Source organism: Marmota marmota, unplaced genomic scaffold, assembly GCF_001458135.2.
Source record: "Marmota marmota marmota unplaced genomic scaffold, marMar, whole genome shotgun sequence".
Classification (NCBI taxonomy): domain Eukaryota; kingdom Metazoa; phylum Chordata; class Mammalia; order Rodentia; family Sciuridae; genus Marmota; species Marmota marmota.
In genome coordinates, this window is record NW_026000005.1 from 43097517 (window position 1) to 43112317 (window position 14801).

Here is a 14801-nt window from a genome sequence, read left to right on the forward strand (position 1 = left end):
TCCTTGCCGTTCTGCATCCTCCCTCCTCCCCATCCCCCCACCCCCCGCCCCTGGTGTAGAGCTGGACACTCCATCTGGATTCTCTGGACTTTTAGACTTCCCAGAATCGCCTTTGGGGTGAGCTCTGGCAATAACTCCTGATGATTTCACTGCCAGCTGTGACACGAGGCTGCATTTGCCTGCATGGCCTCTGGCCTCTGCTCCTCCACAGCCCACATAATGGAGAAGGGCAGAGGAGAAACAGCGGCAAACCTGGGTGGACTCTTGGGAAGGCAGCAGACTTAGGAAGGAAGGAAATCTGAGGAATGAAAAAGAGGAATAAGCTATGGCGGTGTCTCCTAAGTATCTTTGAGTCAGTCTGTTTGCTTGAGACGGGACCTGGCTAGGCAGCCCAAGATGGCCACAAACCCTGAGCTTAACTTGTCCTCCTGCCTTGCCTTTCCTCATAGCTGGCTCTACAGGTGACACTGGCCTATCTTAAAGCATCTTTTAAACACCAGGAGAGAAAAACTACTGAGAGGGAGGAATGTTCAGTTAATGTGGAGGAAGAAAGCATACAGAAGGACGATTCTAGGTAGAATCACAGAATTAATTTAAATTCACTCCGAGGACACTAGAGAAAAAAATGGCATTTGGTTTTGTCAGTGATTGAGGGACAGGGGCTTCCTCCCCCTTCTGCCCCCCTCCCAATCTGCTCTTCTTCCTTCTTTCCTGATCCCTCTTCTGCTCCTGTATTCCCTCTCTTCTTTCTCCTCCCTCTTTTCTGGCTCCTTTTTTTTCCTTCCTTCTCCTCTCCCGTTGCTGCATCATCATCATCATCATTATCATCATCATCTCCACCGTAAGGAAGGACCTTATTTACGGAGGGCTAACTAGATGGTTGACTCCATGCCAAGGGCTTTTATGCAGACCTGCAAACTTCACAGTGGCTCTGGGGGGGGTCATCTGATTTCCTTTTTCCACAAATGAGTCACAGAGTAAGTGACCTTGTCAGAGCCTTCCTACTTAACCATGACACAAGACAGCTTCATAACTTATAAGAATTCATGAGTGAATTTTAGAATTCCTGAGTGAATTAACCTTGGGAATGATGATATTAGCCTCTAATACCTCAGGAGCACAGAGTCAACCGTAAGTGAAACAGTGCACCGATGCAAAGACATCCTGTTCTCCCTGAATTATGAGATGGAGGCTTTTTTACTTGGAATTTCAAGTCTAGAAACTCCTATGGGAGGGACAGTTGGAGGCCTGAAGGGCACCATTCTACATAGGATATGGGGAAGTCAAATATTTAAGCATTTTAATTGTTTAAGCAAAAAGAGAAAGAGATTCATAAAAGCATCCAAAGAAACTTTAAGGTCAAGAAGAAGTATTGAGGTGGGACAGAAAAAAAAAAATGGTTCTAATACAGGACAGCTGATCCCTGCTGGGAGGGGAAATGGTGCTTCTGTGGGTTGCAGGTCTTTTCTAAGAACAGCTTTGCCACATTTTTCTCATGGATGCATTCAGGGCTTCTGCAATCTCTTCATCTCCCTTGCTTCTGGTAGGAGTTGATTCCTCCAGACCTAAAATCTCTATAGCAGATCTGTCCATGAGAGACAAGACCTAGAACTGGACTTCCCTTGGTCCGCCACTCTGGAGCCTCATAAAAGATTTCAAGAGCATCGCCCAAACTGAGACTTCAGAGCCAGGCCATCACATGGACCATAAAAGCACACAAAAGCACATATGACACAGTGGTGTGGACTTGGACATCAATGAGTCACAGAGCGAAGCCAAGAGGTATTCTATACATGAGACATTGTGTGGATCACTCTCCGAAAAAGAGTTGACAGTAGAAAGGGTCACAAAAAGAAGGAATTCCAGGGGCTGCAGTTGTAGTTGAGTGGTAGAGTCCTTGCCTAGCATGTGTGAGGCCCTGGGTTCAATCCTCAGCACCACATAAAAATAAACAAAGTTATTTGATAAAAAAGGGGGTTCCAGAATTAAAACGAGGTTATTCCCTCTCCTGAATCTTGGAAATCAAGTGTTTCTTTTGTTAATCTTCAGATATTTAAGCTAGAAAGAAATCTACATTAAGTTTTTACAGCAAAAGAAAGCACATGCATAAGTGTAAAACTAAATATAAAATCTAGCCAATATATTGGTCTGGGGTTATGGCTCAGCAGTAGAGTGGTCACCTAGCACATGCGAGGCCCTGGGTTCAATCCTCAGCACCACATAAGAATAAATAAATAAAATGAAGGTATTGTGCCCAACTACAACTAAAAAATAATTAAAAAAAAATCTAGCCAATATATATAAAAACTGTAAAAGCCAGGTACAGTAATCCCAGCAGCTTGGGAGGATGAGGCAGGAGGATCACAAGTTCAAAGCCAGCCTCAGCAACTTAGCAAGGCCCTAAGCAACTCAGGGAGACCTTGTCTCTAAATAAAATATAAAAAATATAAATTTAAAAAATATTTTTAAACGAGATGGGGATGTGATTCAGTAGTTAAGCATGCCTGGGTTCAATCCCCAGTACCAAAAAAAAAAAAAAAAAGACAAAAGAAAACAAACTATAAGAAAAGATTTCTAAAATCATTAACAATTTAATAATGTATAAAATTTGAAGTGATTCTCTATAAACTAGTTTGGAATTAATGAAAAAAATTATTTATAATATAACTTTCAAACACTTTTAATTCCACATAAACATCTATGTATGAATATTAATTCAAGAAATAGCTGTCAACTTCTCACATTGTGCCAACTCTCATTCTAAACACTGTGGGAACAACAAAAAGATAAATAAATTTGATTTATCTGAAGTGATCCAGTATGTATGTGTGTATTTTAAAAATAGCCTCTGTACTTGCTCTCAAAAGCTGCGTAATCCAGAAAAGTAAGTTACCTTACCCTCTCTCTGTGCTATTTAATAAAGTCTTCATAGGGACCATGATCTTTGATCTTTTATTCTTTGCCTTTTTATGGAATTTTATTTTTTATAATTTTTTAAAATTTGTGTTCAAAGCACATTAGTGCATTATAATCACACCCTAGTGAACTATGTAATTACATACTTGTAGATGCGTGCAATAGAATAACATAATTCGGTCAGTTTCAATCCCTAGAACCTGCCCTGTGATCTTTGATCTAATCTTAAAGCAGGAGCAGCTGCTCCAGATGGACCATGCAAAAGATGACACACATCAGTGGGAACAGCAAGTACAAAGACATGAACCTATGGGTGTGTGCAATGAACTTGTGAAAACTTGAGGAGTTTGAGTGACTGAGGAGGTAAAGAGAAAGAGTTGACTTGGGACCACTCCATTCTATTCTAAGAAGTGTGCAGTTAGCTGTGAAGGCAAAGCATGTGATGTGATGTGTGTGACGGGGAACTAACATTCACCACCCAGTTCTGGCACATGGCAGGTTTCCTTTCCCAGCCCCTCCAGAATGAAGCATGGTCATGTGACCCGTTTAACCAATGAAGTGTGAGTGGAAATAGTATACATCCTATCCAGGGAAACTTTCAGGACAGTTTTGATTTGGCACATTCTCTTCCCCTTCTGAGGCAATCATAGAAGATGCTCAGAGTCATGCTGATCACAATGGTGAATTTCCAGGAGGATCCTGAGTGGCTGTAAGCACAGTCCCCACTCTACCCCACCCCTATGCCCTGCAATGAACAGATAGTGTGAACGAATGGAAAAAAAAAAAAAAACAGACCTGTAACTCTGAGCCTCTGGATTTGGATGAGTGCTTTTTACTGCCTAAAAAGGAACCTGTGCTTTCTGACACGCTGTGCAATTTTAAATGATAACTCTGACAATAACATATATAGAAGATGGATTTCAGAGAGCCTGCAGCTGCAGCAACTGGCTAGAGGACTACCAAAACCCACAGATGATATTTATGTCAGGTACCAGGACCAGAGCTGTGAGCTTAGAAAAGCAGCAAAGGAACCCAGAGATATAATGGCAAGAGCTGACCTGAGTTAATCATGAATTTGAGATTGCAAGAGTGCCTGATAGTCTAATTGTTTCAGAGGTGATGAAAAGAGAAAGTTCTTGAAAGAACAGGCTTGACTAACAGGGAGATGAAGTAAGATTAAAGAAGGAGCTACAGGCAGCCTGGAGAAGCTTATTCCATCAAGAGCAGAGGCATATCCCCATGCAACGGAGACTATAAGAAGACAGTGAACTTTGGAAGAAAACAGATGTGAGAGTGAACAGGGGCTGAGTCATTGAACCTTGCTCATTCATTCATTCCACAACAGTAAAAAACAAAGAAGAACCCTGCCCAATGGGACTTACACTGAAAATACAGAGAAGCAGACATATTTAAACACTGCAGAAAATAGGACATTGTGATTTTTAAAGGGAAGAAAAAATGATTAAAGACAGTGACCAATTCATTTTGTTTGAAATCCTTATCTGATATCAAAGTCAAAAATAGAGATGTCTGTCTCCTTTTTTCAAAAAGAACTGCCACCTTCTCTTCCGTTTTTCTTTTTCTTTTTCACATTTAAGGAGCCAACTGTGAAAAAAAATCAGTTTTCTTGACCTCAAGGTTATTTTTTTAAAATCAAGAATTTTTTTTTTTTTTTTTTTTTTTTTAACTAGGACAGCAGGTAGCACACCAAATGTTGTGGTAAATTGGGTCATATGTATTGTGGGAGGTGGGATTGATGGTTAAGCGTGGCTTTTAGAAAAGTCACTTCTCAAAGTTTCTTGTGCATATGAATCACAAGGCCTTGGAGAATGCAGGCTGATTCAGCGGTTCTGGGGTGGGACCTGAGAGTCTCCATTCCCAACAGCTCCCTGGGATGCCAAGGCTGCTGGCCCCAGGAATGCCAAAGCATGGTTCTCATCATGTCTGTCTGTTCTTCCTTATGCACCTGAAGAATCAATTGGCAATATGTGATTGTCATGCAAAGATCTGTAACAAAGCGCCTCTGATGGACATTATATTCCTATAATTTCCTGGGTGTTACCATGATTATCCTGACTCCAGCCCAGGGAGGTTAGGTCACACGACTACCTGTGGGCAGGATTCACAAACCAGGTCTAGTGCGGAGAGCAAGCTCTTCGTGGCTCCCTCCTCACTCTGTTTCCATCACATTTCTTTCCTGCTCTGTTGCTGCAGCAGAAAGGACCATTCTGATGCTGATAAAGCCTAGTCCATCAAAATGATGTGGGTTCAAGAAAAAGCAATGAAAATCCAAATGGAGAAACCTTCTGAGATTCAGCAAATAAAAGAACAATTAACCTCGGGATGGAGATTGTTTTATTTTTGTTTTCCAGGAAGCAATATCAGTTTGTAAAAAGATCATCATATGCCTCTAAGAACTCTTGGACACTGTCACTTCCTCAACAGGGCATCTGCTTTCCTACTTCACTCGGATGACAGAAAATTCCATAAAAACCTTCCCTATCCATCAGGAGAAGCTACTATGCATCACACTGCAACATCTACGGTCTAGACACACAAATTCCACAGTGTTCCAAAATCCCCTAAATCTTAATAAAGAGTTTTCTATCTGTCTGCTTCTTTATTTTACTAACAAGAAGCCTTAATTCAATGCGGCTAAATAAAATATGCAAGTAAAACCGTGGCTCTTAAACTTGCCTGCACATGGTATCTCTAGGAACACTGATAGCTGAGTTCTCTAGAGGCTGATATAATTGGCTTGGGATCCACTGGGTATCAGAATTTTTAGACATGCCTCAGGATATTCTAATGCATAGCCACAGTTATGAATCCCTGGCACAAAAGACAGAAGACTCTTTTCACTCTATAATAAAACATAAATAAATAGTAGGAAGATGTCTTCACTCACTGTCAGGGTTTTGCCTCTTTATAATGATTACATATGTTTAAAATCCTATTAGACCTTGATTCTAATTGCAAGTAATTGGTTTCCTACAATCAGTGACCAACCAGAGTTCCTACTTGGAGTTTGCTAACCAACCATAGCAGATGTCAGCAACACTGCTTCAAAGCAAAGGATCTTAATCTGGGAATGGAATTCAGATGGTCAGTGAATTTGGATGGGGAAAAAAGTGATATCTTAATTTTCACTAATCTTTCACAAAAGTTCAGCATTCCATTCAGTTACAAGTATAGACAATAGACCACAATAGTATTGGCAGTTCTTGAGAGTTTGCAACCACTAGTATTTTTATATTACATTTCAGTTTGGCCAGTTTTCTCAAAATATCATTTGCAGTATCACTCCAATATTACAGTTGCTTAATAGACCTGCAGTTAGATCTAGCTGTTTAATGCAACAATGATGCATGCCTGTTATTATATCATAACTTTGGTACTGTACTTTAATGTTGTATTCCAGAAAAAACTGATTCTGCTTTAATTGCATTTTATGTATTTAACATTATTCTTAGAGGATCTCTAAATTCTTCACCCAATGTGCCAATTTGGTCTGTGGCACAAGAGAGTCCTGACAAGACAGATGCAACAAATTTGCATCCAAGGCCTCCTCTTCTGCCTAACCCGAATCCACCCGCGACCACAACCAGCAACCCGGCAGCCTCGCAGGAGGGAGACACCCTGGACCAGAGTTGGGTCTTGTTTTCCCCTGCATTTCCGCAGATAAGATTTAGCCTGAAAAGCCAGTTCAACTCAGTGGATGGGCTTTCTCTTTCCCCTCAGCTGCCTCTTGCACTTGGCATTTTGGAATGCCCCAACTGCCAGGCTGGTAACTCGAGCCTCCAAATTAATCAAAACACACAGCACCCAGTTCAAGCCCTGGCAGACAAGCCTGGGAGCTATAAAAGCTCTCCTCTGGTGACCCCAGGGCCACGACTCCCCAGCCAACAAATCCCCGCCCCTGCCACCCTTGGATGCCTACCTAGACTGCTCCACTTGCTCTCCCAGGCAGGTCCTTGGGCCGCAGATTGCCAGCTTGTGGGCGACTTACCTGGGGGACGCCTCTCAGTCCGCGAGCACCCCTCGGCTCTGCCTAGCCCGAATCCACCCGCGACCCGGCAGCCTCCTCACTAGAGTCTCACGGCCAAGTCTGGCGGCCGCAAGTTGGAGGTGGGCTGGAGAAGGGAAGGCAGCCAGACGCACGGGCGCTGGAGCCGGGAGCTCGCCGGGCCTCCGGAGTGCAGACGCCCGGCACGCCTCCCGCTTAATCTGGGCAGGGCCGGTAGCCACTCCCTCCACCCTGTGCAGCCGCCTCCCCACCGCACATCCCCCCGAATTCCTCACCTCCGACCCACATCGCCTACCCCACCTGGGCCCCAAGACCTTTGAGCATCACTTTCTGAACCCTTATCCTGGATGGGCGCCCAACTGCCCTGCAGTCGCTTAGCCCTTTCTCGCTTCCTGGGCACTATGCCCAGTAGAAGGGACAGTGCCTGGTGAGTTGGGAGGGAGAGGGACGAGGGCGGGACCTGAGCTACTTCTTCCCTCCCTTGGAGCCACCACCAAAGCCTGGATGGGGAGGGACGGACCGCGCGGCTGAGCTCTACAAAACCCGTGCCGGAGGGCTGGCCAAGCGAGCTTCACACCAGGGGCTTCCCAGCCCGCACCGCGCAGGGGACGCGGTGGCCTGAGAGCCTGTGGGCCCCTGGACACGCTGGAACTCCGAGCCGGCGCCCACCATGCGCCCCGGGTCCTTACGGAGGCCGACGGCACTCCTGCTTCGACTCCTGCTGGTGCTCCTGGCTGCCGCGCCCGCGGCGAGCAAGGTGAGTACCTGCTGCGCGCCCCCCACTGCCGCACTGGGATCCTCACCCCGGGTGTACTCGGGTCCCGCCGACCCCACCCGCAGGGGCGCTGTCCCGGAGCGGCTGCCTGGCCACTGGCGCAGCTGGGGCTCCACGCAGGTCCCGACTGGCAGCGCGCAGAGAGGAGCTAGTGGGTATGCCCGGGAACAGGTGGAATGAGAGGCGCTGGAAGGCAAGGCGAGGAGGGGACCTGTCCAGGCCGTTAGGAGACAGGGATGAAGAGGAAAGGCTTCCAGGGGTCGGTAAGTAGATAGATCTATAGAAGGATCCGTCCGTCCGTAGGCAGATAGATAACTGCCGCGGTGATACTTGAGAACACCGGATACAGGGATGCGCAACTTGAGGTCGGTGAAGCACAGCCGGCAGCTGTGGTGGCTGGAAGCGCCCAGGACTGAGGACTGGGAGGAGAAACCTGCGGGGAGTCCCAGCCCGGCTCACCCTAGTTATGACCTCACCCTCACTCTTTCTGGGGCTTAGTGTCCTCCTTGTCAAAACTTGGCCTTCGGTGTTCCATTGACTGTGGGAAAGCAAGTGGCATCACTGAAAAATTAAGAAAACTTGTATCAGGATAAATTAAGCAATGTCATCGATTTAATTTCTGTTAGGAGTTTAAGTGACACTGGGTTCATTTAAATCCACCCATAGTTCTTATTCTTTAGCATTGAAAATAAAGTCTCCTCAAAACTATTATGCCTCCTAGAGTCGGCTGACTTGATTTTAATTTGTGGAAGTGAAATTTAACTTCTCAGATGCTTCATGTCATTTTTACGCTTAAATGTTAATTGGGATGATAACATGGTCTATCAAGTTTTATTCAAAAGATGAGCAGATGTTTTACAGATTCTGTGATTGATAATGGATTGGAAACTAACAATCACAGTATTCCTTATGTGTTCCAAGAAAAGAGTTTCAGAACCTATGGCCTCATATAATCCCCGTTTTTTTCTATTTAAATTAAATTTTAATTTAAGACATTATAGATGCAGCTAAAACTCTTCTCTCATTTTCCCAGAGGTATCCATTCTACCACTTCCATGTTTCTTTTCAAACAGTTTCTATGCATTTACATACACATATATGAAAAAACAGTATGTTTAAGTTTTTAATGTGGTATCATTCCATACTACATATATGTACATGTACATATAAATGTACATTTTTGCAACTTATAAATCTATGTCATATTAAAGATCTACCTCTTTTTTTTTCACTATGTTGCATAATTTCCCCCAATATGCCAAGTTAATTGAACCATTGCCCTATTGATTTACATTTAGGCTATTTAGTGTTTCACATTCTAAAGGATTTTTGTAATCCAGTTAATCTCTTCATGTACTTGGCTCTAACAGAAATGCATTTTTCATAGATGAGGAATGCCCAGTCTAGGTGGTTAAATACTGCTGGGCATGATGGATATAACTCATGCAAATCAGTGAGGATTATCTAACAGCTTCAACTGGAATAAACACATCTTAGAAGTAAAAAACCTAAGGGAACTGTATGTTGTGGGAGGGCCTGGGAAAGGGTTCCAGAGCAGGGTTTGCACACGTTTCTGAGCTCAGAAGGAAATTCGGGAAGGTAGAGGAATCATACTCCTATAAATATCAGCCAGTGACCATACAACCTGCAGACAAGCCATTTTAAATTATATTGTTGTATTCACTTATATTTTGCATGTAGAATTTTCTGTTTTGAGTTTGGCCAAATCTTGGCACCTTCTTGCTTTAATTAATATCATAATTAATTAATTAATATTATAATGAGTCTATTTTTTATCATCATTTGCAATAAGTCTTTGTTATAAACTTCAAGGATTATCATTTCCATTGTATCTGCTGAAGTAGATAGAAAATATGCCATTAAAATCGTGAAATGGGTCTTTACCTTCTGGAGAAAAGGAATTAACAGTTAACTGATAATTGGGTGACGTGTTCTAGCATGACTTCCTCCACAAACTATCTGATGCTAATGAAGGCAGTTGACCATTTTGGGCCTCAGTTTTCTCACCTGTGAATTTGGGGGGGTTGAAACCCCTATTAGGCCAGCAGGCAGGGTCATAAGAGAAGCACCCAAGTAAGAGGAAACCTTCAGAGCCAACTGGCTGTTGGCATTCCAGAATTCAGGCCCAGTTGTGCCCAATCACTTCAAAAGCGAAGCTGGGAATCTATTTAGTATTAGATATATCTCAAATTCTAAATATTAGCAACTACTTGTTTAAAAACAAAAAGACCATAATGAGAGCCAAACAATGTATAAGTGAGAGCTAAATTTAGCCTCTGGGCATCATATTGATCATCTTTGTGCTACATTAGGTAAGACTACATTTTTCTCTAAATTTCTGCAGTTTTACTTTAGCATTGAACAAAACAGGAAAACCACAGTGATGTTGACCCTACAAGCGAGTTTAGACAGGGTGGAACTGTCCTCCCACACAGAGTGAATGCCTCTGCCCTTAGCTCAGCATCAGCTCCAGGCGGGCTGTTCGGCACACTCTCTGGCACACTCTCAGGTTGTATAGCCGGCCCACTCAGCTCACCCACTGGAGACTGGGAGGTGCTCTGCTGTTACCCCAGGTCATCTGTGTGGCAGAGCAGGTACAGGGAGCCCTTCTTTCTCTCTGGATAGGTGAGGTTCACCAACTGAGACATCAAGGGTTATCCTTCCATACTGGGTCTTGAATTCCAGGCAGGGCTGGACTGTGAAGGGCAAAGAGCAAGAACTGTCAAAAGGCTCTAGAAAGGATGCTGTCTCACCTGATGGCATTTTAAAGTTAGAAACTTCAGCCGGACTCGAAATCATTTCAAACAAGCGAAAAGTAATGCATCCTGCACCAATTTATCTGAGATTCAGCAAATGTTAATAAACTTTGGCTTCTTGGCTTAGATTTCTCTCTTCCCATACACACTTTTGTACTTATGCTTTCTGAGTGTGTGTGCGTGTATGTGTGTGTGTGCAGTCCCAGTAAAAAGTAAATATTATTGTTTTGTGGTCTTTCAAATGTAATAAATAGCTTCACATTATATATATGTATGTCTATGGAACTTGTCTTTTATCACTCATTATTATGTCCCTGGGTCCATGTTGACACATATTGATGTGATTTATTTGTGAATATATCTGTTACATAGTATCCAGTAATATAAATAAAGCCATTATTTTTTCCCCTAAACAGGGTTAAGTTTGCCTTCAAATTTTCATTTCACAAAGTTGCAATGCATGTGTTTGTATATATACCATCAAGACAACTAGAATTTGAATTCCTAGGTGGTTCATAGAGAAAGCATGTTTTAAATTTATTGGGAACTGCCACATTGATCTCCAGAAGAGTTGTATCATCAGTGAACCAGAGTACACATTTCCCTACATCCTTGGTAAAACTTGGTGTGTCTGAATGTTGATGAGTGTAAACTGAGGGCTTGTTTGACTAGTGAGTTTGTGAACCTTTTTAGCCCTTAATTGGCCATACATAGTTCCCTTTGCATGAATTGCAAATACCACTTTCTGCTTATTTATCAACTGTGAGCTTTACCTTTTTGTTGCTAATTAATTGGAAGTTATTTACATATTTGGGCACAAAGTATTTGTCATTTATAGAAATCATTTTATTCTGATCTTTATCTTTTTATTTAGTTTTTGGTGCCTTGATGTGTAGATACTTTTTTTTTTTTTGATGTGTAAATGCTTTTTTTTCCCCTTAATCTCAAACTTATTCATCCTTCTTCAATGTTTTGTCCTTTATACCTTGTTGAAGAAATTCCTTTCTGGGATCCTGATGATGTTCTCCTGTGTTTTTTTGTTTGTTTAAAAAGTTTTATAGTTTAAATTCTTTTTAACCCTGGAATTATTTTCTACGTATGGAGTATGACTATATCTTTTTTGATATAGATAACAAATTATCCCCCATTCTTTACCAGCTACAGCATTCTTTCCTTCGGCTTTGCAGTGTTACATCTGCAGACATGTATATAGTGAGCATCAATTCACATGGAGTTAATTAGTAAGCTCTCTGTTCTCTCCCCCTCCCTGCCCCTTTTTGCCTCTACATCAATACCAGATCAGTTTTGATTACTAACTTTATGCTAAACCTATACCTGATAGGACAGAGCGGTTATCTCTGCTATTATTATTTTCTTTAAAATTGTTTGGTTTTCTTTTCTCTGTGCTCCATTGACTGAAGTTTGACAAGCATCTGCTTGTCAAAGTTTCATTTCCTTGTGCCCTGTAGCTGAAGACCTTAATTTTCATTGCTATATTGTATGTATAAAAACAATGTGTTTTTCCATTCTGCAATTGATTAATGAATTCAAGGCAGAGGCCATTACAAGTAATGTTGCCAAATGTATCTTTATTTAAATGGGTTAATTTTCTTACAATGTTTTAGTTTTTGTTTCTTTAGTTTCTAATTCTTTTATATTCTTGGTGTTATTGTAAATGACATATTTAAAAATTTTAACAGCCTATTAAAGAAATAATAAAACATGGTTTAATTTATTCAAAACATATATACACATATGTGTGTGTGTGTGTGTGTGTGTGTGTACACACTGGAGATTGAACCCAGGGACAGTTTATCACTGAGCTACATCCCCAGCCCTTTTTATATTTTATTTTGAGACAGGTTCTCACTAAGTTGCCGATGACCTTACTAAATTGCATAGACTGGCTTTAAACTTGCACTCTTCCTACCTCAACCTCCCAACGTATTACAGACATGTACCACTGTTCTTGGTTTGAATTTTATATTTTGATTTTGATCCAGCAACTTTGAAAAATTCAACTGCACTTAAGGCTAAAAAATTTCTGCCTTAGCTGCATCACACAAATTTGAATAAGTAGTATTTTAATATCATTAAGTTCTAATAGTTTTTCTAATATTTGTTCTGTGGGTTATTTAGGTGTTTATTCCTTAATTTCCAAACACATGAAGATTTTCTAGTTATCCTTTTGTGACTGAGTTGTGGTAACGATTACATTGTGACTTCAAAGGTTTCTATATAGGTCAAGGTTTTTGATCATGTTGTTAAAATTACAGTGAGTGAGTGCATGGATATTTAATCTGCAATTCAGGTTTTAATCAAATCTTTAAAATTCTCAGCCATCACATTTTTATGTCTAGAGAGACATAAAATTCTCTCTAATCTTGGCAGCTTGTTAGACACAGGCTGGGCCTTCTGCTTTTTTCCTTCTACTTCTCCTAACTTCTGATGTAGAAATAAGATACCTTTCACATGCTGCTCAGATATTCTTGGCCTCATCTTTATAGAACTATGGCTCCCCCACCTCCCACCTTGACTACAGATTTTACATAAGCACATGCTGATGCTTCCTCTAGGCTCTGTCCCTCAGCTTCCCTATTGTATGCTAGAAGTGTGGGACTTTAACGTCTGTGGAGCAAATCTTTCACCAATGGGAGACCAGAGCCATTGGGTAAATTCTTCTCCCATGAAGAACTGTCCTGAGTACAGAGTGTCACTCACACTCTTCGAACAGTCCCCAGAGACCATGCATCAGTTGTATAGTTCACATCAGCTTTGTTCTACTTCCTGAGGGTCCAGGCCCATGTTTTAATCTCTTTTCTCTCTCCAGACCACATGCTGTGAAATCCCCTTACGTGTATCTTCCAATTCTTTAATTCTCTCTTCTGCTCTTTTTAACTGTCTATGTATTTTCAATCAACTATAACTTTTCAGTAATGATAAAGCACTCTAAAATGATTTGATGCACATCATGACCTAAGTCTATTAATTAACAGCTCTTAAATGTCTGTTTGCTCATCTTAAAGCAGAAGCAGCAGATTTAATCCTCAGAAATTTATGAAGATCAAGTTATTTAATATTAATGCACAATTACCACACCTGTCATAGGAATCATTCCATAAATGTTCAATGTGATCATTGTCATTCATTGATCTGATCTTCAATGACTAGTCTTATTTCTAGAAGTTCTCTTTGGAGTCCATCTGTTCTCTTATGTTGTGTTTTTCTCCCCATATTTTTCTTCCTTCTTTATGCTTTTAGTCATTTTACAAGTATCTCTATTATTTTTCTGCTTCTTGTTCTAACTTTCACCATCTGGAGTCTATCATCTTATCTCTTCTGTTTGTTGACTCTTTCTCACGGGGAGACATTGTGAGAGAGAGACTTGGGAACTGAGCTTCCTCTGTCATAATAGCCTGCACCACCCATATGGCCTCACGGCTCACAGATTGGAGCTGTCTTATCCTTGAGACAAAAACAGCAAAGTGATTCTGTGGCTTCCTAGGGATTTCTCCCTAGTAAGATGGGATCACATAGTACTGGTCTGGAGAGAGGAACATCAGCTTTGGTCTGGATGTTCTCAAAACTCATGCATTGAAATGTAACCCCAAGGTGATGGTGTGGAGTTAGGTTAGAATTTTGGGAGGTGAACTGAAGTAGTGTCCTTACAAAAGAGGCCCAAGGACACTTGTTTGCCCTTTCTAACATATGAAGACACAGTGAGAAGGTGCCATCTTTGAAGCAGAGAGCAGCCCTCACCAGACACCGAATCTGCTGGCACTTTGACCTTAAACTTCTTAGCCTTCACAACTGTGAATAATAAATTTCTGTTGTTTATAAATTACCCAGACTAAGGTATTTTGTTATAACAGCCTGAATACACTAAGACAGGGTCACCCTCCTCCCATCCCTCCTACTGCTCACTTTCTCAAACATACTAGACTTCTGTTTGGTGAGGCAGGGGTCAAGATCAACAAGGACACATCCACCCCCTCTCTCCTCCTGACCAAGTCAAAGCCTTTGTTCCTTGAGTATTTCTCTGAGGTTAGAAGAGTTGGTTTGTTTTTATGCCTGATCCTTGGAAAAAATTGTGAATTAAGTGCAATTTGTCTTCATGCTTCTCTTGCAGTTTCTGTTGCGTTACCCAGAACACGGCATTAACGGCCTGGTGTTGACTGTAAGGAGAGGTAGCTCTGTGAAGTGTTGCAACTGAGTAAAGCATGGAAGCCGGGCAGCGTTCGTTTGACTCTGGCTTGGGAATGTCGTGTGTTCCTTCCTCTGTGTGGAGTTGATCATACTTGTGCTG

The 14801-nt window shown here is 41.8% G+C and overlaps 2 protein-coding genes across 17 annotated transcripts in view; one reads left to right on the forward strand and one right to left on the reverse strand.

The window, feature by feature from the left end:
- Col4a4 (collagen type IV alpha 4 chain) overlaps nucleotides 1-8109 on the reverse strand; it is a 147630-nt gene extending 139521 nt beyond the window's left edge. For 3 of the 11 annotated variants that reach the window (XR_007349514.1, XR_007349513.1, XM_048808630.1), the window contains exon 1: nucleotides 6857-7107. The gene's annotated coding sequence lies outside the window, so the exon portion shown is untranslated. Of the gene's footprint in view, nucleotides 1-6856; nucleotides 7108-7218; nucleotides 7332-7746 lie in introns of those variants that run through there. The other 8 variants (XM_048808632.1, XM_015481469.2, XM_048808625.1 and 5 more) reach the window with 4 other exon arrangements.
- Col4a3 (collagen type IV alpha 3 chain) overlaps nucleotides 7456-14801 on the forward strand; it is a 135255-nt gene continuing 127909 nt past the window's right edge. For 2 of the 6 annotated variants that reach the window (XR_007349515.1, XM_048808637.1), the window contains exon 1: nucleotides 7461-7700. Coding sequence is in view for 5 of the 6 variants with exons in the window: in XM_048808637.1 (XP_048664594.1) it covers nucleotides 7614-7700 (87 nt within the window). In the remaining variant the exon portion in view is untranslated. Of the gene's footprint in view, nucleotides 7701-14801 lie in introns of all 6 variants that reach the window. The other 4 variants (XM_048808633.1, XM_048808635.1, XM_048808636.1 and 1 more) reach the window with 4 other exon arrangements.